The sequence below is a fragment of the Perissodus microlepis genome, chromosome 1, assembly GCF_051167445.1.
Source record: "Perissodus microlepis isolate ML-2025 ecotype Zambia chromosome 1, ASM5116744v1, whole genome shotgun sequence".
NCBI classification, from domain to species: Eukaryota; Metazoa; Chordata; class Actinopteri; order Cichliformes; family Cichlidae; genus Perissodus; species Perissodus microlepis.
In genome coordinates, this window is record NC_140461.1 from 14213113 (window position 1) to 14238571 (window position 25459).

Here is a 25459-nt window from a genome sequence, read left to right on the forward strand (position 1 = left end):
GTTTTATTGTGTTTTAGACTTGTGTCGAAATACAACCCGGTCATTGCTGGGAACTAATATTAATTTATGCTAGTAGATATCCCCAGTAATGCAATAACTGATTAAGTGATCAAAGAACATAAGCTACTGGATGACATTTGACATGTTGGTGCACAAATAGAGAGGGCATGTTAACTGGCTGCTACCTCTAACCTGCCTGTTAAACACACATTTCAAGAAGAAGAAACATGGGTCATATATAAGGAGGAAGGTGCATTCAGGTAGATTATGTCTACATAATCTGGGGGAAATGTATCTAGGCAGCATCAGATGTTAGTCTGTATGATGGCTCTAGGTATCAAGAAGAGGAAGCGAGTGAAGGCAGAGGAAGAATGTCGTTCAGAGTTCGGCGAGTAGTTGATACAGGCTCTGTGTGGTAAGGAAGAGTCACCAGATGACAAAGAGAGTATAGTCAGGGGTGCACATAAGTGGTCCGCAGGTGCACATGTGCTGTCAAAATAAAAGATGCGCACCAGATAAGAAGTTGCAACGCACGTTTGCATACATAAGATTTTCTGGAGAAGGACAGACATTTGTTTAGAACTCTTAAAGATGTCGAAGAAGCAACCTCCTTTAAGCAATTACTTTGGTGTTCCTCCACCTCCAAAGAAATGTCAGAAGGAGTCCGAACTGCAAAGGAAGCGCGCATTCTCGGAAAAGTGTATTTGTTTGAAGCCAGCTCACCTCCTGCAACCACTTTTCCAAGAATACGCGTTCTGTCAAATGGACAGAAAGGAAACAGAAGACAATGAGATTTGGCAGTGGAATGAGGAAGTACAAGAACGTATTCAAATGAAGAGGTTAGCAAAGAAACAGTGGGATAGTCAAGGAGATGAAGAAAGTAGCAGGAGGTGACAAAGGCTTACAGTGGGTTGTATGTGAAGCTGGACACTGAAGAAGGAGAAAAAGAACTTTTATACATAACCAGAGAGATTGAGTTGGAAAGCATATACAGCAGATTACTGTGTTGAAGGATAGAAATGTAAATTTATTAATGAGTGACGAGTGTGTCTTGAGAAGACAGAAGATATACTTTGAGGAGCTGATGAATAAAGAAAACAAGAGAAGAGGAAATGGAAACGTCTAAGAGGGAGGGCAGTGGACTTTTTAACTAGATTTTTGAATACAGTGTGATTGTACAATGTGAATTTTGACAGGATAGCAGCAAGAGTAAAGGGAAGGTTTATAAGTTGTGAGACCTGTTATAATGTGTAGTTTGGAGATAGTGACACAAAAAAAAGACAAGAAGCCAAACTGGAGGTGGCAAAGTTGAAGTTGCAAAAATTTTCATTGGGAGTGAACAGAACGGACAAGGCTAGAAATGAGTATAGACAATGTAGGAGAAGCAAGGTTGAGATGGTGTGTATAGAGAAGGGTTAATGGGTATAAAGGTGACTTAAGTGGCTTTGAAAGTTGCATGGTTTTTGGTGTCAGAAGGGCTTTTCTGAGTACTGCTAATTTACTTTGATTTTTATGCAAAATAACTTCTTGGATTCACAGAGAATGGTCAGAAAGAGAGAGAATATCCAGTGAGTGGCAGTCCTCTGGGTGAAAATGCCTTGATGATCCTAGAGGATCATTAAACTTACTTTCATATTGATGTTGTGCTGTTTTGCTGCTAATGTACAAATCTTTTTATTAACATAAAGTCGGTCCTCCTTAGTTGGAGGTGGGCTAAAAAAATTGACAGTTGCCACTTTTTGATAAGATATAAGACAGACCAACAATTCACACTTAGAATAATAAGCATGCCTTTTGATTGTGGGAGGAATTACCAGAGCCACAGGGAGAACATGGAAGCTCTGCGCAGAAAGGCAGGCAGATTCAAACCCCTGCATCACTATTCTACCCACTCATAGAAGGAAAATTTATTTACCAACATGGCATCCATAAAAATAAATAAATAAATAAATAGTACACCACAGTGTAAAGCAAGGGCCATGTTGTATATGTGTGTGCCACTGACAGCGTTCTAAATGTCACACTAGCTCAATATCAATAGACTGGTAAGCTATCGATTGGCAGTAATTTATGGTTTGATGTGCCAAGATGAGGCGCCAAACAAGCTGTCCACTTTGCTTTTAAGGGCTCTGCTAGAAGTCACACTAAAGATAATCCGCATGGTTGTCAGTGAAAGCTAATTTACTCCTACCACGAACCATTTAGACAATTACTGAAACACACCCACACATCGAAAGAGAAACACTACAATGAAAGGACACTTAATGCACACACACACACACACACACACACATCTTTCCCATCTCTACACCGGTCTATCACTTGCTATGCTTTTTCCTCCATTCCTATAAATCTGTCCTCCCTATATCAGCTAGTCTCTGGTAGATTTATTTATGTTATGTGTTAAAACTGCTTCTCCAGTACCTTACAGTATGTTTCAAAGAGACATTTAATTTAACACCTTGAGTGAGCGAAGGAAATTAAATTGATCTTCTATTAAATGAAAATGGGACTTTTGTGTAGCCTGAAAGAAATAAGCTTCTACTGAAGGAAAGCCCAATCACACAAGATGTATTTATTCTTAATGTGTTTGAATGTTTTTTGGGTAAATTAGCTATGGTTACATAGCTTTTTACATAGACATTTTTTGCAGAGAAACAATGTATTACAACACCACAGCTCTGTAGTTTAATTTTAACATTCACTTTCTGATCACCCTTTCCGTTTCTTTACTTTCTGCTTCTCAGCACCTTCAGGACTGTCTTCACCTCGATTATATCCAGAAAATGAAACTACCATTCAGATAGAGTGGGACCCCCCAGCCCAACTTAATGGACCATACCCTCTATATCAGGTAAGAGCACTGCCCTACACTCAATTCAATTCAATTGTATTTATACAGCGCAAAAATCACAACAACAGTAGTGTCAAGGTTCTTTATATTGTATAGTAAAGACCCTACAATAATACAACGAAAACAGAGAAAATCCCAACAATCATATGACCCCCTATAAGCAAGCACTTTGGCGACAGTGGGAAGGAAAAACTCCCTTTTAACAGGAAGACACCTCTGGCAGGACCAGGCTCAGGGAGGGACAGCCATCTGCCACGACCGGTTGGGCGTGATTGGATAAAGACAGGACAAAAAATATGCTGTCGAAGAGAGACAGAGATTAACAATAACTAATAATTAAATGCAGAGAGGTTTATAAACACACTCAAGAAGAAGAAGGACTCAGTGCATCATGGGAATCCCACAGCAACCTAGACACATGATCCAACCCTAACTACATGCTTTATCAAAAAGGAAAGTTTTAAGCCTAATCTTAAAAATAGAGAGGGTTTCAGTCTCTCGAATCCAAACTGGAAGCTGGTTCCACAGAAGGGGGACCTAAAGGCTGAAGGCTCTGACTCCTATTCTACTTTTACATACTCCAGGAACCACAAGTACGCCTGCAGGTCATATGGTACTATGAGGTCATTAAGGGTGTCTGTCTTTGTTTGCAGCTAAACAGAAATTCACAGTAATGAATAACTGTTTTCATCTATTGCCTTGCCTAGACCCATGCTAGCCACAAGCATGACTGTATATATGGCCTAAATTAAGCTGAAAAGTTGGCACTCATGTGTGTGGTTCCCAGGGGCTAAAGCTAATGCTACCAGCATGTCAATGTTTTAAAGTCTAAATCATTCCATACTTGAACAAAGTTAGCTAAGATTCTGTGTTTTCTCACTGGCACATACTACATTACTTTCTTTTCATGCTGGAAGTGAGAAATAACCCCAAAGTGTGTCTTTGTTTGTCATCTCATCATTCACACTGTGTGTACGTAGAAATCACGAGAACTTCCTGCCTATGATTCCACTGTTTATTCTCTGCCACACAGGTTATGTCTAAAATAGAGGAATAATAGTTCTGATACTGAGATTCATGGGAAGTAGTAAGAAAGAGGATCTGTGCCATGTTGAGAGTGCAAGCCCACATGGCCCTACGTGTTTTAATGCATTTGATATACACATGGTCATTTAAAAACAAAAAAATTCTGCTCAGTTTATTATTTTTGGAAAATTTTAGTATGTGATTTTATACTAAACATAATTAACTACAATTTATGACTGCAGTTATAATTTGAGTACTACCACTATGCTAGATACCAGATATTTATACATTATCATATTTTGGTTTTTTGAGGTGGAAAGGTCAGATGTCTCTCTCTCTGACCCGCAAGATCCAGTTGTCAGAGGAACAAGATTTTCTGGAAACAGTTACTATCAGTTCCCCAGTGACATCCTTCCCAGCAACACCGATTTTACAGGTAAGAAATTATGTTTAGATGAGTGCAGGTGTCTGTCTATTAGTAAATAGACGGTATGTATATGTGCATTTCTGTGTACTGTGCATGGGAGTATGTGACAGGATGTGTACATACATCCCTGTGTTTTTTAGTGTACACTGACTGCACTGTCTCTTCTTCTCAGTGTTCAAGTGACATTCCTTTAGAATGACTTCCCCAGTCATCTTAAAGGACAATTATCTTTCTGTTTACCAGCATCATTAGAGGGTTGAGCTGCACAGCCAAACATGTTCTGCTTCATCTGAGAACATCACCCAGTCTGACGCTCATAATTAATGACTGCTGATACTAATCAGTGGGATTTGAGCAAGCAAAGCTCTATGATGCCACTTGAGATTACTTCACTGTCCCACACAAACCTTTTATCACCAGTAATGTATTTTGGTGTTAAGAGAATACCTTTCCAGATATTTTAATACTGTGTCATAAAAAGTAAAGAAAAAAAGAAAATCTGTGGCCAAGCAGTTTTTCCTAAATGTATGACATATTTCTGGCTTTGAGTAGATTAAAGTTTTCAAATGTGATTCCCTCTATAATCAAATTTTGCTTGATCTAAAATACCAAAGTACAGTATGTTTGCAGTCCATAAAGTAGGTATCCATGTACTCCATATCTTCCATGTTCATGTTCTGAATCTAAAGTTTTAATAGACTTTGTTATGGAGACATATCATATGAAACACTCAGAGAGCAGGCTGGTGTTGCTTTTGCCTTCACTTCAATAGTAAATAAATAGTAACTCAATCCTAGAAGTAAGCTTAATTATTGTGATTGATCAACAAATTCTGCAATCATTTAACATGAAATTCACATTTCCCACAACATTTAATTTCTTATAATGGTTGATTAGACTACTGTGAGAAGGATGTTCTGTTTAGGCTGTACACATTTGTAAAAATTCAAATATTATAAGCTATTTTAGTATATATATATATTTTTTGATTTTGTAATTGCTTGCTCTTTCCATACATATACTAAAAGGATGAGTAGTCTCTAAATGTTATGACTAATGCCGGTGTTAACATAGATGTGGCTGAACACAGTGTAAGTAAAACAATATTTATCAAATATAATTTATAAAGCTCACAGTTCAGACAAGATATTTTAAGTATATCTCTGGTCTCCTTTTTGACTTCTGCTGCTTTAATTTACTTCCTTAACATGTCATTTTGTGTACTGTGTTTTATTTTTGCAAACAATTGGTTATTAATATTAATACTGCTTTATTTCATGTTTTTCATGAAAGGCAATTGAATTCTTAAAATACTGAGCGAGTACGCGGTCAGAAAAACCCAACCAACCTGTCTCCTATATTGTTTTCTTGCTTCTTAATTTTACTTACTGAGTCGTGTATTTTTATCCCAAAGCAAGGAATTCAAATTTTTGATCTCATCATTGCTTCTCCAGTACAAAGGTAAATAGATCTCTTTAAATGCTGCCAGCAAATAGATGATGATTTTTTGTTATTGAGGGGCGCTTCTCATCTCCTCTGCTCTCCTCCTTCATAAAGGGTAATGGATCAGACAATCACTTTCAGACCGGATCTATTCTGGACCATCAATGTGTCGGCAGTCCTCAAACCATCGCCCTTTTACAACCATCAATACTAATAGCATCATCTACAGACAATTATTCCCATCGAAGCGCACGGAACAGCGAACAAATCAAAGCCAAATTAGATTATGAATGTAATGCAGTGTAATGCCCCCTCGAGAGTCAATTGATCACAAAGGAGAGACTCGTCAATCGTTTTGTCTTGTGGAAACCTTGCAACTCAAGCAATGACAAATGTAACATTTTTCTATGTGCTGAATGTTTGCACACTATTTATCTGTTCAGGTGGACTGCGCCATACCCCACGACGCATGTCACAAAGATTTTATAAAGTGTTCCTTAGAATTGATGTCCTTTTACATCTAAAGGGAACTTTTTGTTTTGGCCTAGCAGCATTGATGCCTCAGAAGATCGTGATGTGCCTTCTATATGAAACAACAAATGATCATTTTTCTCTGTCAACGTCATACATCATCTTAGGAATATTAATATTTATTGAGGTTCCTCAAGCTTTCTATATCCTACATGCAAACTAAGGGCACATCATTGAGCAGGGTCAATATTCCACATGTTAAATCTTAGTTAAGGTTGAGATTATCTAGCATGTATTTGCCCTTTCACCTGTTACCTTATGGCCACTTTATTAAAAAATATAAAGATATATTTTTGCCAAATAGGTTCTTTTCCATGTGCAATTACTGTGATAGGAGTGCATGTTTCCATAAATGAAGTCTGGTCGCGTGTGTTTAAAGATGCTTCTTAAAGCTTAATAAGAAGCATTAAGTCAATATTTCCCTCACTGAATCTTACTTTAGATAAAACAAGATTATAACTATATGCAGTCATGCTACAATATGAATAACCTCGTAAGTGCTTGTTTCAAGAAATCCATGTTACATCATTCATCTTATTTATTATGTTTCTGTGTCTAGAACTCTCCTGACTTTCTGCTGTCCATGCTTATATTTGAATTAAGGACATTGCCTCTCAGTTAAGACAGGCATATGTTATTATTTATAAAATAATGTATTTAAATTGAAATGGGTCCAAATAGATTACACAGTCCTCTCTCCTCACTTTAGTAATTCTTCACTGGCCCTGAAATGGGCTGTTTGAAATGCAGATGACGTTCTGCTTATATTTTTGCTAATCCAGATGCATTTCTTTAACCCACATTAAATGAAGAGAGATGAAACATCACACAAATATGTTAGGGGAAAAAAATTAAAAAATGAATGCAGGAACAAATAGACTTGGATAATATCCAGACACATCTTAAACAGCACATTGTTGCAATAGCTGCTACTGCAACAACTAAGCAGGAAAGAGGGAAATGTTAAATGATACAAATTATTTTTCCCTAATTAATATGATTGATTGCCAGGCACTGACGTTGAGAAGGAGAGGGGGAGAAATGTGTGAAGGGAAAGTTTGCACAGACATCATTAGTTTTTCCCCATTTAAAGATTAATCAGAAGAGGCTGGGCTCTTTAATTCTGTCATTTGTATATTTAATGGGCTGCTGCAGAATCTATGGGTGTAATTAGCTAGCTGCCGCGCTCTCATTAATACGCCAGGCTCTGATTAATGCCAGCAGAGAGCTAACATGACTGGAGTTATTCAGGTTATGTTGTGTAGATGATTACACACAACCTCCGCTGTTTACTGAGACAGAGAGGAGAAACAATGCACATGAAAGAATACTACCTAATAAATAAAACTACTTAAAACTGTAAGTGGCTCAACATAACTAAGTGTTAATGTTTCATATTGTGGAATATAACATGAATCTTCTCGTTTGATTAGGTAACGAGAGTACAACACAGTGCACTATTTAGAATTAATAATTCATTTTGAAATGCTCCTTTAGTTTTAATTGATTTAAAAGTCGGTTTAAAAAAAATTAACTTTAACTCTTATTACTTAACATAAAGTTGATTGTGTAAATGTGGCTGGTTGTATGTGCTTATAGTTCACAAAATGTTTCTTGTTTCACTCGTGAAAAAACTGCTGTGTTTTTTGATCAAAGCAGCATTTTAGTTCTCGTATTCAGCATGTTGTAGAAGAAGGTGGAGGAGCCTTTTGAGAGTGTGTTTCTTCCTTCGGGCAAACTTTATGACTGGCTCTTTACCTGGTCTTAGAGAAAAACCAAGTTGTCAGTGTGTTTGCACTCATTTTTGCATTGCAGAGTGGAATGAACATACTGTCTTTATGGTCCACTAGTAGGGTCCAACACCTTTCTCTGGTTTAATAAATTTGGATTTTTATGCTTCCAGTGAAAAGGAAATTTATAGTCAGAAACCCACTGAGCACACAGTGGGGAGAACCTTTCAAGTGCTGTTTTTTGCTTTGAGAAAAGACAACTAGAGAGGGGGTTCTTATCCCCCACTGCCCTCTCCGGAAAACAGTTTTGACAATAAATGCTTCATAACAAACATCCCCTTTCTGTAGTACCTAAACTTCTAAACTTGAAATGTGTTATATAACAGGACTGGACCAAAACAATAAGTATTCACATTGGCGTCCATCAGCATTTTACAAATGTAAAAATAATTACTTTTCGGGAAAAAAAGCACATTAGAGATATTAAGTAATTCATGTTGGAGTATATTAGTCGTCTTAACATTTCATTAACTGAAGTCGTTGCCTTAAAAAAATTTGTGTATACTATTGTAAAACATAAACAGCAACAATTTTTCTGTGCATGTGTTTGACCGTGTGTGGCTTTATTATGCATTCTCTGTAAGTGCTTGCTGGGGTATTGTGTTTGTTCGATCGCACAATGAAAGCGCTTGTGTGTATATGTGCCGCTTTGTCTATAAGTGTGTGTCTCTCTGTGTGTGTCATTGTGCTGTATGCGTAACAGAATCACCTGTCATGGTGTGTGCTCAGGTTTGTCTGTTGATGGCTCCAAAGTGGTTGTCAGTGTGAAGTAGCACAAGTCCTGTGGGGAAATCTGAAGGAAGTATTGCTGAGCATGAGCAGTGTCACAGATGCTTTACATTTGAGCATGCTTGGATAACACTTTGACTATCACAAAAATGCAGACTCACACAAAAACTGTGTACAAAATCTGTACATGCCCTTAATTTTCCTTACAAGTTTACTTCCATGTATGGCTTCAGGAATTTATTGACACACTATATGGATTATCAGATTTTTTTATGTAATTTAAAAAAGAAAAAATTATTTCATTTATTTCATTTAACAGCCCCTAAATCAGAAGAATTAGAGTTTCGCTACACTGATATCTTTCACTCTATAGGATTTTCTGGCATTTTTAGATCTGTGTTTTTTAACTGTGCTTTCACCAACACATAGTATGAAAGCATGTTTGGCCCTTGAGTCTGTCTCCACTCCATAGGACTGGTGGAGAGTGGGTGTATATATGCAATAACTATGTACTATGTAAAACACACATTTATATTGTCTACATTTTTTGTATGCACAAAAGTACAGCATTAGAGAAGTTAAGCAGGTACACAAGCAAGATGCAGGAAAAAGCATGATTGAAAAAATATGTGTGTGTGTGTGTGTGTGTGTGTGTGTGTTAGATGCAAGGTTAAAGAAAATACTGAGAGGGGGTAATATGTGTAGAAAAGGAGAAAGAAAAGGTAATAAAGAAGGAGAGAGGTTAAAAGCAGAAGAAGGAAAAAGGGTTTAAGAGAGTAGGTTAAGGAGGGGTAATGTAATATCAGGTATCTGTCATATGACTTGACTCATCGTGGTGACAAGGTCGTGAATGTAAATGACACATGCCTGCTTGATGTACAGAATGCCCGTCCACTGTGAAGAACAGTTTCATTAATTTTCTTTGGATACTACTACAGTCTTTACTGGGTTTATGTCTGTGTAGAGTAATTCATGATTATCATCAAATTGTTAATCAATATGTGGATGGACCTCCACACACGGCGTTGCACGTTGAAGGCTGTTTATTTTCATTGTGTTCCACAATACGCTTTCTTTGGTACAGCTTTCCAGCTGCGTCCTTCTACTCTGCACACACCGCTCTCTCGTCAGGTCCCAGTATCATACTGAAATAGGGATTGCATGACCAGGCGATGAAGAATAGCTGTGTGGGTCACCCTCTCCTGACACCACACCCTGAACCAACTGCTACACCCCTCCCCTACAGCTGAGCTAGATACCACACCCCGCCACATACCACCATCACCCACCTTAGGCCAGTAAGCCATCTGCACCTGGTCCATCAGGCGCTAGAAGGTGGCTGGGGCTACAAACAAGCTGAACGGAAGTGTGAGAAACTGGTAAAAACTGTATGAAATGGAGAAGGCTGTTTTTCCTTAAATACTCTAGACACTGGAATTTGCCAGTAGCCCTTGGTAAAATCCAGCGTCATGAAAAAGCGATTATTGTCTAACCAGTCCAGGAGCTTATGAGAGATCAGATGGTCATCATAATGGAGGGAGGTGGGAATAGTGGAGTTTGGCACCTCCAGCCCCAACTCATCTCTCTCTACCAGACTCACCAGAGAAGTGGTTTCAAGCTCTCTCTATGCTTTGAGGAGGTTGAGGTGATATATTTGTGTGCCTCCTCCCCTGTTAGACCATACCACTTCATAGCCTACATCCCCCACCTGCCATGTGATCACAAAGCCTCCTTGCCATTTGCCAAGTAACTTTGAGCTAGTAGAGGGGAGTAATATAAGCACTTTGTCTCATAGTGAAAATTGTCTGACTCTAGTCTTATCCACCCGCTCCACCGGCCAGTCAGTCTGAGGGTGGTAGATGCTGGTCCTAACAGATTTAATGCCCAGTAATTCATACAGCTATTTAAGTGTGCGAGACATGAACGAAGTGCCTCTGTCAGTCAGTATCTCTTTTGGGATGCCAACTTGGGAGGTGACCTGAAACAGCCAAATGAGGTCCATGCTAATGCACTCAAGGTGCAAAGGCACTTTTGGGAAGGCCAGCTGAGTGTGTTCCTCTTCTATGTGAGCATCACGACTCACTCAATAAAGCCTATCTTTAATCAATATAAAATGTGGGTAGGCCAACGCCATGTCAGGGTGCACCATGTGACCATCAGTTCACTTGGTCAAAGGCTGAGTGTACAGTAAGGTGCCATCACAAGGCTGCTCTAGTGAAAAATCTTCGGTGGAGTGAATCACTGAAGCCGGTGGGGCCTCATGAGGAGGCCCTGCCATCTCCTTCTCTCCAGAGTCAGAGTCACCGCAGAGTGCAGTGCAGACACTACACACCACTAAAGGTTGTGAACACATGCCCACACACTGCCCCAACAGGTTATTAAACCCCGGCCAATCTGTTCTCAAGTTGAGAGCGCCACCTGGGCTTTGCCAGACAGCAGCACCCACTCCTCCTCAGGTCAGCGGCATGCTTCTGCTGTATCCTGAAAGACATCTCCCTCTACATGGGGGAGAAGATGCGGGACAGAGGAACCAGCCCAACACATTTGTCTGGCGCTCAGACTGGTCATGTAGCTATTCCAACACCGCTGCTTGGCCACCTGCTCCTATAGTTCATCTGTTTTTCAGATTCTACATGACATGATATTTTCATTTCTGATTTGAACCACTTTTGTATATTAAGTCAGATGCAGCTCACACAGTTTTCCAATGTGGCCTCTGTCCAAACAATCCAATTAGAAGGTAAATGTTTCCGACTGTCATCTGACCAAAGTGCTTTGCCACAAGTGGAGATGTGCTGGCAGATGTAGCACTTGACATTCTCAAATTTATTTCAGGAAAACTCCTCACGTTGTGATCCCAACACGCTCCAGCTCCACATCTGCATAAACCTCCATATCAACTAATGCATGAAATCCTACAGACTGACTTCAATGGCTCCTTCTATGGTTATTTCTACATAACAGCTAGTTCGGACTACCTTTATTTTTTTGTTTTTTTCTATAGTCATGTGTGGTATACTTGTGTTTTTAAGATATATAAAAACAACTCAAGTCTTTCTTTTTGCTTCTTGCAACCATCTACAGCATAACAATAGATCCAGTTACAAAAAGCAAGAAAAGACTTCAAAACTGTGTAAAAAGGTTGAGATCTGAGCTCTGATAATCTGTATTCATTTTGAGTTTTCTGTATAGTGTTTGACTTCTCTCTGTTTTAAGAGAATTCACACACTAATTATTTTGCAAACACTTGCTTCTGATGAACCCTGGACTGACTGCATTGGTTTCCTCAGATCTTCCCACATGTCTGTTCTCTACTGAGACAGACAGAGCTGAAGAAACACACATGCTCACAGACACACACATAAACCTTCTTGGTCTGTGTGGTTATGTGGATCTAGTAGTGGATTAAGATCAAATCTCTGATCCATGGTAACATGACATGGCAGCACGCTGGATGAATGTTTCGTGTGTGTGTGCGCGTGTGTCTTAAAGGCTCTGCTGGCCTAAGAACCTGCAAATTTCCCACATTACTAAAATTCAAGGATTAATTCTGAATATTCCTTATCATTTTGTTTTGTCAGATCCCAAATCCATTGTCATTTTAGGTGACATGATTTTTTTTAGGCTTCTCCAATTGAAAATAGCATAACTGAGAATTATCTGAAAAAGGTAGAATTCAGACATTTTAGCAGTTTAGCATTTCCCTATGAGTTTTTAAGATCTGAGCCACAAATCGTCTGACAGATTAATGCTACATGTATAACTTGAAAATGTAGGAAAGCAATAGAAACTTTTCCTAACACACTTACTGATAAAATGCTGTTTTGAAGGTGGCAACTAAACCGGCCAAAAATTTGGGGATTCAGAAAATTATCAATTTAATTTCATGTTTAATTTCTATCAAAACTTCAGTTTGTTGTGTTATCATATTTTCTCTCTTAACCCTAGTCTTTGACACTTTAAAGACTTCTCTGTTAACTACTTTATCCTACAAGGATAAAGAAAGGAAGGCTGTGGTATCATGAGATAAAAGCAAGACATTACAAGTGAAAGCTTCCAAAACTGTGTGTGTCTTCTAAGATCAATCTTCATGTTTTCCCTGAAGTATCTTAGTGGTAAGATTATCCTAGACGGCTGGCTTACACAGGAAATGAGGTCAGCTTAGAGGTTTAGTGCTGTTGGGAAACAGTTATTTTGATAGAAATGTACATTTATCAGTCTTCCTCTTTCTTTTTTACTTAATGGTAAGCATTATGTGAGTACATGACGTCTCAGACTGGGGTTTAAACAATCCCTGCAGAGTCCTGTTGGTTCTTGTGACAGTGTGCGTGTATATATACAGCTGTGAAAAAGAAAGACTTCATAAGACTCTTTTGTATGTGATATGGTAAAAAAGCTAAGCACGCCGCCTGATTCAGTAGTTTGTAGAACCACTTTTGGCAACAATAACAATGTAACTGTAGTCTGTATGAATTTTTGGCTCATTCTTCTTGACAGCATTTTCTCAGTTCATAGAGATTTATGAGCATTCGTCTATGGACAGCATTTCAGTTGACTTAAGTTCTGGACTTTGGACTCTGCCATTGCAACACTTAGATTATTTTCTTTTCAGTGATTCTATTGTAGATTCATTAGTGTGCTTGGGATGACTTTAGAATACTTTAATATACAGTTCATGGTCAATGAGTCCTCAGTTCCGCTGGCTCCACTCCCACCGTGCTTGATATTTGGTATATGATGTGCATTATGGCCAAACATCTCACACCTGAAGCCTTTATACCAGGAAATTGCCCAAACGTCTGCTTTTATAGAGATGACCACACTTACTGATGATCAGTTAATCAAGTGCATTTAATTAATTTAATGACCCTCTTAATCTTGATGCAAGCAGTGAGGGTTTTATATAAAATACATGCTGTAGGCAACCTGAACTTTCTGTGGTCAGCTTTAACACTGAGATAATGTGTAACTCGGAATTAAAATCCTCTTTTAGGCTGTCTCTCTCTTTTACTAAATGTCCATCTCCCCCATCTTGTTCCTTGTCTCCCTTTGTATCAGGTATTGAGCTGAGTTTTAAGACTCGAGCCCCTGATGGCCTGCTACTCTGCAGCTTCTCTCCAGGAAATCAGGAAGAGTTTTTGGCTGTTCAGATAAAAAACGGACGCCCCTACTTTTTGTTTGACCCACAGGTAGGTAATGTGTTTCAAAAGCGTCTCTGCATAATTGAAACATTTTACATTACGCCATACTACAACATGCATTTTGTTTGCTGCTGTATTTATCTGTATTTACTGATTGTGCATTTTTGTCTAACACCTGATTTTTTTTCCCCATTTAATTCTACTCCTTATACCTACTCACTTTTCTCACCTGTGTTTTTCTTTCCTTCTGTATTGCTCTCTCTCCGAGTCTCTTCCATTTTCTCTCTCACTTTCTCTCATCTAATAAATGTGATCTGTAGCCCCTCATTGGTTTCTGTCAGGGAGGCAGGGAAAGGGGAAAAACTTTGAAAGTGTGTCAACGTTTGAATTGGACTGCAATTAACTCATTCCCTGCAGTCACCACGCGCGAATACCAATTGCAAGCTAATTAAGCTTTGCACCCATGCACGCACACATACACACACTCATACACATGCACACAGCCACACAGCCTGACTTTCCTTATCCATCCATACAGACGCATGTAGAAGGGTTAAAGAGTCAACGACTTCGATGATGAAAGTGATGATGGGAGATGATTACACATACTTCCATCAGGCCACCAACTAATTACACACTCAAACAAACATGCACATACACACTTTAGTTTCTCATTAGTATCACTGTGCAATACTTTATCAAAAACTCTTCATCAAAATGTAACTATGGGTTATATCTGTCTGTGCAGATGGGTGTATGTCACTGAACAGATCATTGACTATCACTGTTGATTAGTGTGTCTGTGGTTATGTTGCTAGATGTGTGATGGAGTGTATGTGTATCTTCTCCAACTGGGTTGATTCCTTTGTTTAGGCTAGTTTGGGGTAATTAACAGTAGGAGTGGAGTCATGGCTTATTAGTGTTCCCCTAGATACATATAGCTGGGCCCATTACTTCCCCCTATTAGCCTGTTGAGCTAGCCTAATGGGATTACCAATGCAGGGGGGAGGGGGTAATTTAGCATGACACAGGCAGGTGATATGCTCATAAATACGTGCACATGTGAGCTGCCACACACGCACTTATATCGCAGCTCAAGAACATTTAAAAAAGCATTCACTCAAAATGTAAAAGAGGCAGTTTATACTTTATTGATGCAGGTGAGTAGTGGTTAATGTGTCAGCAACTAGCTATAAATGTACAAGTGCATCCATGCATGGAGCTGTGGTGTCTGTCACATAATGCCAAACATGCAGCGTTTTTCAGACTCAGACTGGTTTAAAGGCAAGAGGTGTTTCTTTGCAATGGCCATAAAAAATTATGGCAAGTTATGACTTTATTCTTTGTTGCTGATTATTATTGTTTTGTCCGATATCACTTATTTGATAGGTCTAGTCATTTTATTATCAGGACAGGAATCCTGGCAGTTTAGTAATATTATCAACAAAAGAGAAAATGAAATAACTAAAGATTTACTGACATAATGGAGTAAAAAGTCGATCAACAGATGTTTTCAAATCAACAAAATTTGAAATTTAAGCTTGTGATTTATCCAGGTTTTTCTGCATTGAAAACGGGTGTCATAAACTAAAAATCCAAACAATATTATTTTACAGCAACAAATGTCCAGGTAGCGTCTCTCCGTCTCTCAAAGTGTGCAAGCGTAGAGGCCCCACAAGTCATCTATGAGGTGCAGCACATCCAGATAAACCCTCTTTTGATCAGATGGTGACTAAAGGAAAAAGAAAAAAACTCAGAGCGACTTGTCTTCAGGTCAAACTTTATTCTCCCCACATATGCACTCCTTAGTTGTGAGCTAGTGAGATTGAAAGGGCAGGTTTGCTTGTACTTACAGCAAACGACCATCAGACTTGAACTTGAGATGACAAAATTGTGTGAGGCTTTCTTTGACCATTTGTTCCATCTGTTCTTAAAAAAAAAAAAGGTTAAATGCCAGTTTTAGTGTGTGAAGACTTGACTGACATGAGGACACTAAGAAAGTTTAAACACAGATCTAAATGTCATCTGATGTAGAAGTGACAAACCACTTCATCCTTTGTCGCCTCCTTCTCTCTGTTGAGAGATGGCCACGCGTGCACACACACCCCACACACATTTCCTTTTCATTCTGTCTGTCTCTTACATGTATTCAGAACACACATAAACACACCAAAACTTCATGCTCATATTGTGTTATAAGCTGCCAAGTATTTGCGGGAAAGTCACAGATGCAGCACTTTGGATAAGTGCTTTATATTATGTGTGTGTGTGTGTTGACTTCTTCTATCACATACTGTATATTAAAGAGATTGGGCATTGGGGCATCCAACAGTGGACACACACAAATCAAAGGATGACACCACCTCATCACCAGACCTTTGTTTCATCAAACTATTTGCTTTCAGCACACATATTGTCTGATCCTATACATTTCCTCACAATATAACATATCAGTGCTTTTCAGTAAAACCATCTTAAATCGAATGGTATTTATAAATTTATCTCAATATTACTTTCCAGAAGAGTTGAGTGCCAATTGCTTCCACTACTATTTTACTATTCTTTGGGCAGGTGCTTGTTTTGTGTGTGTGCGCGCATGTGTGTGTGTGCGTGTGCGTTAGGAGTTTTAAAAAAAATCAAGTAAATAGACTCCTCCCCCATTGCCTTGTTAAGTAGAGCTGTCTAGCAAAGATAGTAAAGATGTCAGAGTCTGATATACTTTGGCATTCATACATTTATTGATCTCATCATTAAATCTTCATCGCCACATGTGCGTCTGTGTAGATGTGTGCATCTACCCATACTTTTCTTTTACTACATTACTCTTTGGCTGCTTGCTAAAAGCTGATCACAACAATGATGTCATACTTAATAGGTAGCAAAAAGCCTTGTAACAACACTTTGATGGTTATATGTGCATGTTTGTGTCCTTTTGAAGATGATGTGTGTCTGTGTGATTGGTATCGCTGATCCTTGATTTTTAGTTAGAATTTAAAGATTTACCTCATCCGCGTGTTTTGTTATAGCTCGATCTGTGTCTTTTGAGCCAGGTTGTGTTAACTGATCTGTGATAGTTTGGAAAAAAATGTAAGTCAGTGGATATCCTCACACCATCAGTTCATATGTGTTTGTGCTTGTGTCATGGGTTTCATGCATGCTTGTGTTTATGTGTGTAGGGTTCAGCGGTGGCTGTGAGCGTACAGGGTGATGGAGGGCGCCGCTACAATGATGGACAATGGCATAGTATTAGAGCAGCGAGGCAAGGGGCCGTGGGAACAATCGTTGTAAACGATCAATACAGAGGTAACTCTCCTTGTATTCATACTGACCACTGTGTGCATCTGCTCCGTGTGTGGGTGTGTGTGTGTAATATGCTTATCTACATACATATATCTGGATGTGAATCTTGTGAGGCTGATGTTGATTGTCTGTGTTTTTCTATGTATATATTCTGTAAATCCCCCCACCCTGACTAGGAGATATTATCCAGGTTAATTCCACCCAGTCTGTGTATGATAACAAAAATATCACTGTATCGTATGTGACTAACCATTTTCACAGCAATGCTCTTTGCTTGTCTGTTAAGCCACTTAGCACTGATCTATGAATATTTCAGTTATAGAAAGCACACCCAATCAAGTGATGAAATAATGTTGGGTTTACAGATGAGAGAAATTTTATTAAAAAAAAATTTATCTATCTTTAGGCACTTTGTTACTAGCAGGCTGTTGCATATATGCATTCATTCACATTCATTTATTTTTGTAACAACAAAGTGATTTACGAAAAGCTATTAGCTGAAAACTTGGCGTGGTGTGCAGTGGCTTCTTAAAAATTGAGAAGGAAACTGGACAAAAGAAGGAAAAACTATATCACTATAGCAGAGGAACAGTCTCTGAAAGTCAGCAAAGACCTGGTTGCACCAAATATTGACTTTACTCATTAGAATTGTGCAAAATCTGTTTTTACCTTATATGCTTCCCTTATATGAGAGGTACATCTACATTTTCTTTCCATATATTCCACTGTTCCCCCTGTGCTTTTGTGTCTTAAATTATTCAATATAATAATATAACATTATGTATTCTTTTTATTCTCCACTTCCTCACTTTTGCTTCTTATTTTCACCACCATCAGGAAGTGCAACAGCTTTAAGTGGTAGCACAATGATTGGTGAGAACATGGGAGTGTTCATTGGAGGGCTGCCAGAAAATTTTATTCTACTAAGACAGGATTCAGGTGGGTTTTCACCTACATATTAAAATCTTTCATGTGGCCACTGGATTATATGCATGTTTTCTGGCTATCTGATATATAATTTAGCGAGGTATACTGTAAGATGACTGAAGGTTTCTGGATCTGATTGAGAGTTGAGCTCATATTCAGGCACAAATACTGTCTTCTTCCTCATGAAAATCCCTTATTTGACCTTGTGCCTCAAAATGTTGAATAGTCTTTGATTGGAAGTAACAAGTTAACATTTTTAATGTAATCTTATGACTTTTGTTTTTGCTTGTCTCATCAGGAGATGCCAGACTTGTGCGAAAGCGCTTCTCTGGTTGCCTCAGAGATGTGAGTTTTAAGATGTCTGACAGCCCCTCAGAGGAATGGCAAATTCTTGACTGGGCAAAAGCCACAGAGAAAGTTGCAGTGTATGAAAGCTGGGAGGGATGTCCTCTTCAAACTGTGGATGGAGCCCATTTTCTGGGTCATGGTAGGACCGTAAAGTGCAAAAATAGCATACTGCGATGTTGAAAATCACATGATGTAGCAGCGTATCAGTTACAATGAGCATGAAGTGCTTGGTGCTGTGCAAATATGTGTTCAGATACAACTTTACACTCGTTTTAGTGCTCCTAATGCACTGTCAACACAACATATCTTAATAAGATGCTTGCTGCTGATGTTGGTGGTAATGAGTTTGTTTCATGTTGATAAATATGATGATAAGTTAATTGGCCTCTGTGTGAAAGATCAGGTTCATTAGTGTACATTTCCTCCATTACTGCTGTCTAAAAAGGCCTGCTCATACAGTCTTTCGTCTGTCACTTATGAATAGATGATGGGAAATTTAAATACCTTTTGCACATTTTAAATTTGACTCGTTCTGCTGGTAAAACTGACACTTTTCTCCTCCTGGTTTCAGGTTACTTGGAATTGGACTCAGGTGTATTTACTGGAGGACCGATCTTTGATATTTCTATTGACTTTAGGACAGACCAGCTGAATGCGCTGTTGCTCTTCACATACAACACACAAACTGAAGACTTTATGCTGGTAAAAGCAGAGACGTGTTTCAAATTATCGTACTAATGCTGAAAATACTCAAATGAATCTAATGACAGACTTTAACGTTTTCTTTACTGGTTTATATTTTTTAAGGTGGAGCTGGAAGCTGGTCTCTTGTCCTTCATTCTCTCCTCTGAAGGTCATGTGATTGAACTCAGCATGTGGGTGGGGCTTAGCTACTGCGATGGAGACTGGAAACAACTGTCATTGGCAAAACGCGGCTCGCTTATCTCAGCTGCTGTCAATGACTGGGCAGAGGAAGCAAGGGGAATGGGAGGAGCAGTGACGCTGAGAGTTGATTCACCATTATATTTGGGGGGTGTGCCACCAGAGCTCATACATTCTGCTCTAGACAGGAGAAGTCACAAACATGGTGAGATAACATGCACTGAGGTAGTATTTGCATGTCGCTCATTAAAGTGGCAGGTGCCAAACCAAGAAAAATGTCTCATTTAGCTACAGTCTCCTATACAGTTCCTTGAATCTCATCAAGCATAGTATTTACATATTTTGAGCTCATTGTTTTGGCTTTCTTTTCAGTTGCACAAGTTAAAGTACATTTATTTGCAGTTATAACTTGCCTGCTCTTCTGTGTAGCAGAAGAATCACTAAATTAATTAACTTTGAGTCATAGCGATCATACTATTTGCTAACATTTGACTAAAATTTAAGAGCATTGTAAATTCTGCATCAGTAAACCTGTGGCATAATTATATGAGTCGGGAAATCCCATTTGACATGTAAAAAAATGGAAAATGCAATTTCCCTGATATAATAAAGATTCCTTCTCACTTTTACTTTTTATACTCTCTCCTTTGTGTTTCCTTTTCTTACCTTTCACAGGTCTAGGAGGGTGTTTAAAGGATCTTACTATAAGAAGTGGTAACAGAAATCCTCCCATCAGCCAAAGTGTTAATCTCTCTGTTGCCTCACGCCGTTCTGTCAGAGTCTACTTAGATGGTTGTCCTACCAGTGAAAGCCGGTACAACTGCAGAGGAAACGATTCAGTCCTGGTGTACAGTGGAAAAAAGACTCAAGCCACAGATTATAATCTACAGCCTTTCACTGGTAACACCGCACAGTATACATATACATTGGTATAGTGTCAGCATTACGTTTTTAGGTGTGCTCAATTATGAATTATGAGAGTTTTTAAGTACTAAGTTACCAGTAGAGATATTGAGGTTCTATTTCATAACATATTTCATTGTTGAGTTTGTCACATTAAGAAAGCTTTGCCACAGTGTTGTTTTCATTCAAAGGTCTGTTGCTTTTTGTGTCACTGTATAGTTGCTTGATACATGAAGACCTATTTTTATGACTTTGAGGCACAGCTTCCAGCTATACCATGTTAGCAGCTCACTCTAATTAGTAGTAATTGCTTTTACATCATCATGTTCTCTGATTAAAGCTTACACTGGGGGTATTACTGTGCTGCAACATTATATTACTGACACAGAGATGAATACAAGCTAACCATCCAAGAAGTTCAAATAGAATTTACAGCTGGAAATTACATCACATTAGCTTTAAGAACATGTTATACTTTTAGTGCACTTTTTGTCAAACACAGTTTTGACTAAGACAGTTTTGCCTTGCCTCTGTTTTTTCCTCCCCCTATCCCTAACCCCTTTTCCTGTGTATGAAAACACACATATACATATATTTTAAGAGTACTTGTACAGGTTTTTGGCCTTGGCTGCAGGAGGCTGGGCGGCCGGACCTTGGGAAAGAGGACGCAGCCGAAGCAAAGGTAAAATCTCATTGTGTGTGAGTGCGTGTGTATGTCTCCTTATTATCATGCTGATATGTTTGCAGATGTTAGCAACAAAATGCATCCAAACACCCAAACAGAGTCCTTTAAACGTGGTATCTGCTATAGTATTTTAGTTTGTTCAATGAGTTCTGTCTTGGAATTATATTCCAAAGACAAAGTTACTTGCAAAATGTTAAAAAAAATTTCCCTGACAGTCTGAAACAGAAGCTTAATTTTCTAACACTGATTTTCATGTTCAGCACGGTGGGGTGTGTTACTGTATGTTCACTTTGTTGTACTTTGTTCAGTAGAGTAAGTCTTTGATCTTGAGAGATTTTGGCTGTAAAACCACTGCTATGTTGTACAGTATGTGAGTAATCCAAAGCCAGTGAGTGATATTACATGTGCCTGACGGTATGAGAGATTGATAAGGCCTCTATAAAGGGCATCACAGTAAAAGGCTGTTAACCCAGAATGGCCTGTGTGGTCCCTTGTGTAATATAAAGCTCCTCGTTAGTAGTGAACAATACACTGGTAGGTCTCGGTACACCATGCTATGACCAGAAAGAGGAATGGAGGATCAGGAGGGAGGAAGTGCTAAAAAACATTAAGAAATTAAGAGAGAGCTGGGGATTGAGGGCAAGGACTAAGTGGAAAAGCAGGAGAAGGGAAGAGCAAAGAGTCATAAATGAATTAAAAGAAAAGTGAGAAAATGCAAGGAGATGAAGAAATATGCACAGTGACGGGTAATTAAAGGGAGAAAGAAAAGGATAAGAATGTAAGAAAATGGTAAAATTGGTGAATAAATGTGAAAGTAGAAAGGAAACAAGAACTTAATAACACAAAATAACTAAAGGTTTACACAAAATAGAACATACAGCCCAAAATAAAATAAATAAATAGCCCAATATCCAGCACAGCTGGCCTCATCAAGTGATATTAAAGATACGAATGATATGTGGATACATTTTCAGATACCGAAGAATGTGTGAGCCTTATGGTGTGTAAGAATGTATCTATAATTTCAGTTGTTTGACTATTTTAAAAGTTTGCACGGAAGATGGAAAGATGACTGGTGACAGAAAATGAAGGTGATTGTAATGCAGAGGATGGAAGTGGGATGGGAGTTGGGCCACCAGAGCTGCTGAGGGTATCAGAGAGAGAAATAAGGGGAGTGTTAGAGAGAAAGAGGGAGGCTGATTGCTGTGAAATATAGCCCAGAATGAATGGCTGGCTGTATTAAATCAGGGCTGAAAAAGTTACTACTCTCATAAATACTATTTATGCTAATGGCGAGGAATGATTTACTGGGCCTATTAAAACACAGAGAGATGGGGAATGCTTTTTCTTTATTCTCATGTCCGCCCATCTTGTTGTTTTGCTTTTCGTGCATATTTTTTCATGTATTTTTTCCTGTTTAGATTTTATTATGACATTTGTTTGCCCTGAACTAATTCCTGTATTTCTTTATTATTATTATTATTATTCTTAAGATGTATTTTGTTAAGTTTAACTGTTGTATGTGATTGTTTTGTTTCTTTTAATACCATGGGATTTTTTTTCCTACACAGTCTCATTTTGCATCTCTCTTCCTTTTGGCCTTTCAAGTACCTACATCTGTACCACCTCCAATAAAGGTTCAGAGTTTAAACGCCTACAGTGCCAAGGTGAGCTGGGTGCCACCCACTGGTGACATAAGGGGACTGATTGACAGATATGAAATAAAGGCCTACAACAGAGACTACCGAGAACTACCACCTGTCAGAGCCACATTCCTGGCTAACGGAAACTTCACAGGTAAAAAATGCACGAAACCATTGTAGTCATAAATATAATGCATACAAAGACACATTTTAAAATTTATTTAAGCTCTACACCTCCCCAAAAGTATGTCATCCTTTACTATTTGCATTTTTACTCACTATGTGCACTATGTTGCACAACGTTTTACTGCTTGCACTTTTGTTTTGGATGTTATACTGCATTCTTTTGAGCACTTACACTTAACAATCAAACTTAAAACAACAAACAATAGACATCACTTTACGTACAGGTAAATTTAGCTTTAGTTCTGTTTGCCTTATTGCACCTGTTGTCCTTTACATTTTAGCCTTTACTAAAAAAGCATTTACAATGTCTCCTTTGCTTACTTTCTTCCTTTTTCAAATTTGTATTTCAGACAAAACATACTAGTGCATGTACTCACTGTCCTGGCCAACCCTGTTAATTTCTCCTTGGCAAGTCCCCAGGTTTAGGAGACTGTCTCCATTTGGAACAAGACACTCAGGACTACCCCAATGATGTCATACCCTGGCATTGCTCCTTTTTCTCTCTCTCTAGCTGTTGCTCACTTTTCGATCTTTCCCCACTTCATCTTTTATGATGATGATGATGTCTGCGTCCGCTGCTGCTATTCGTCCCCCCTCTCATCCACTTCGCCATGTCTCTAGGCAAATATGAAGATGAGCTCTCTGTCTCAGTCTTTCTCAGTGTCTCTCTCGCTGCTTCTCATTCACTCCCCATCTCTTTGCCAGACATTAAGTCCACCCTGATAAGGCTTCTTCTTAATTTATGATGGCCTCAACACCTGACTGCAGAATTACACCAATGGCTAAAAAACACAGAAAAGCAAATGAGGGTGTAATGGCAGCCGAGTGGGGCCCTGGCCCCTAATTGAATTAAAAGACATGGGTAACAGTAAGGGAGAGTGAAAAAGAGAGACAAGTGCAGCGTGATTGGACACAACGGTGGGGAGACTTGGGAGGGGGTGGAAGAGAAGAAAGGGTGACTTAGAAAATACAGAGAAGGGTGGAGAGGGCCAAGACGGTGAGGACAAAAAACATCCAAAGAGAGACGGCTGAAGCTTTACAATTAGAATAGACTCTCTGTTTGCCAAGCACAGTAGATTTGCTTAGCAACAGCAGCCCATAGTTACAAGTAAAGCATTTAAATTGTGTTGTTGATGCTTGTTGATAAAGACTCAAGTAAAGGATACAAATAGGCCTGATTTGTCACAAAGGACTTACAAAGGATATTTTTACAATCTTTCAGGGCTAGTGTCGAGCAATACTCTATACCCATAGTGTATGTACACTGCAAGTATGCATTCTGACATGTAGCTGAGTTAACAAAATTGAGTGTGTATTCTTCAAAATTATTCTTTTTTAAACGGTGTAATGCGTAAACCTTATTCATTGACATTTATATGCTCCTCTTAAGGTGTGCTGTCGGGTCTCACTCCGTCTACTCGGTACATTGTCACCGTGAGTGCCTGTACTCCTGTTGGTTGCACTGAGAGCCTTCGTAACAACAATGGTGATAATGATTTGAGATGGAGTATCGCAACCCCAGAGGGAGGTAAGCAACAAACACATGCAAACTTTCACAGATTCATGCACCTATGAACAGAACTTCAGTGTCAGCGTCCTTACCAGTAGAAGAAATGTATGATTCTTTATGCACAGAGACACAGAGCGCAGAAACTTCTAAACACACTTAGATATGTTCAACCTGTTTCCTGCATGAGATACATACCATATGAAAAAGGAAGAGGAGTGCTGGCACAAGAAAGGAGGAGACAAAAGAGAGGGTAAAAAGCAAAGAGAGCTTATTTCCCATCTTGTTAAGTCATATAAAAACATGCATGAGGAAAGAAAAAGGAAAAGAGGAAAAGACATATTTTTATGTTATATGTTACTTTAATCTGTACTGGACTAACAGGCCTTGTTGGGGAGATAATGTGACGGCAGAGGTCAGTACAGAGACAGCAAAAATCAATCTGAAGTTAAAGAAAAAAACAGATTACTGTATTGATTTTCACTGAGCACAGAGTTAAGACACTGAAACATGTTAGAGAGACTGGAGAAAGAATTAATTTAAAACACACACAAATGCAGCACAGACACTTATTTTACTCACTTATCCTTGAGTACAGGCACATTTTTCTTCACCTTATTTGAGATCAGTGAACATGAGATCATAAAATTTTTCTCTCTTGGTGAAAACCTTTTGAAAAGTAATCCAAAGCGATGTCACTGTCTAACACCATATGAAATACTGAATTATTTATCGGTGACATTTGATGATATAGAATGATAACCTCTATAAAACTAAGGCTTGCCATAGTTTTTCTTCACTGTTACTTAAAAGATACACTACGTGTTCATATTTACTCTAGTTCCTTATGCCAATCACTATATTTGTGTTAACATAAAAACGTGATTTTATTCTTCTATACATCAGTTCCCGATGCTGTGTCTCCTCCAGCTGCAGTCTCATCCCCCACAGCACTCTATGTTAACTGGGAACCTCCAGCAAGGTAACAAAAAATACAGTTTTTACCTGTCCTCTCTCACCTCCATGCTGCATATTAATATTTAACTCAAGAACCTTCACCAATGGCGAGGAAGTAATAAGTACATTCTGAATTAGTAGTAAATGGACAGTATTGTAAAACAGGAACAGAATTTGGTT

The 25459-nt window shown here is 38.7% G+C and overlaps 1 protein-coding gene across 5 annotated transcripts in view; it reads left to right on the forward strand.

The window, feature by feature from the left end:
• Nucleotides 1–25459, forward strand: part of ush2a (Usher syndrome 2A (autosomal recessive, mild)) — a 214996-nt gene that overhangs the window by 79991 nt on the left and 109546 nt on the right. For all 5 annotated transcript variants that reach the window (XM_084931033.1, XM_084931019.1, XM_084931025.1 and 2 more), the window contains 13 exons: nucleotides 2748–2854; nucleotides 4193–4316; nucleotides 13859–13989; nucleotides 17118–17244; nucleotides 18079–18180; nucleotides 18467–18655; nucleotides 19088–19218; nucleotides 19324–19603; nucleotides 20074–20298; nucleotides 20903–20983; nucleotides 22595–22783; nucleotides 24206–24343; nucleotides 25229–25304. In XM_084931033.1, coding sequence (XP_084787159.1) covers nucleotides 2748–2854; nucleotides 4193–4316; nucleotides 13859–13989; nucleotides 17118–17244; nucleotides 18079–18180; nucleotides 18467–18655; nucleotides 19088–19218; nucleotides 19324–19603; nucleotides 20074–20298; nucleotides 20903–20983; nucleotides 22595–22783; nucleotides 24206–24343; nucleotides 25229–25304 — 1900 coding nt within the window. The remainder of the gene's footprint in view (nucleotides 1–2747; nucleotides 2855–4192; nucleotides 4317–13858; nucleotides 13990–17117; nucleotides 17245–18078; nucleotides 18181–18466; nucleotides 18656–19087; nucleotides 19219–19323; nucleotides 19604–20073; nucleotides 20299–20902; nucleotides 20984–22594; nucleotides 22784–24205; nucleotides 24344–25228; nucleotides 25305–25459) is intronic.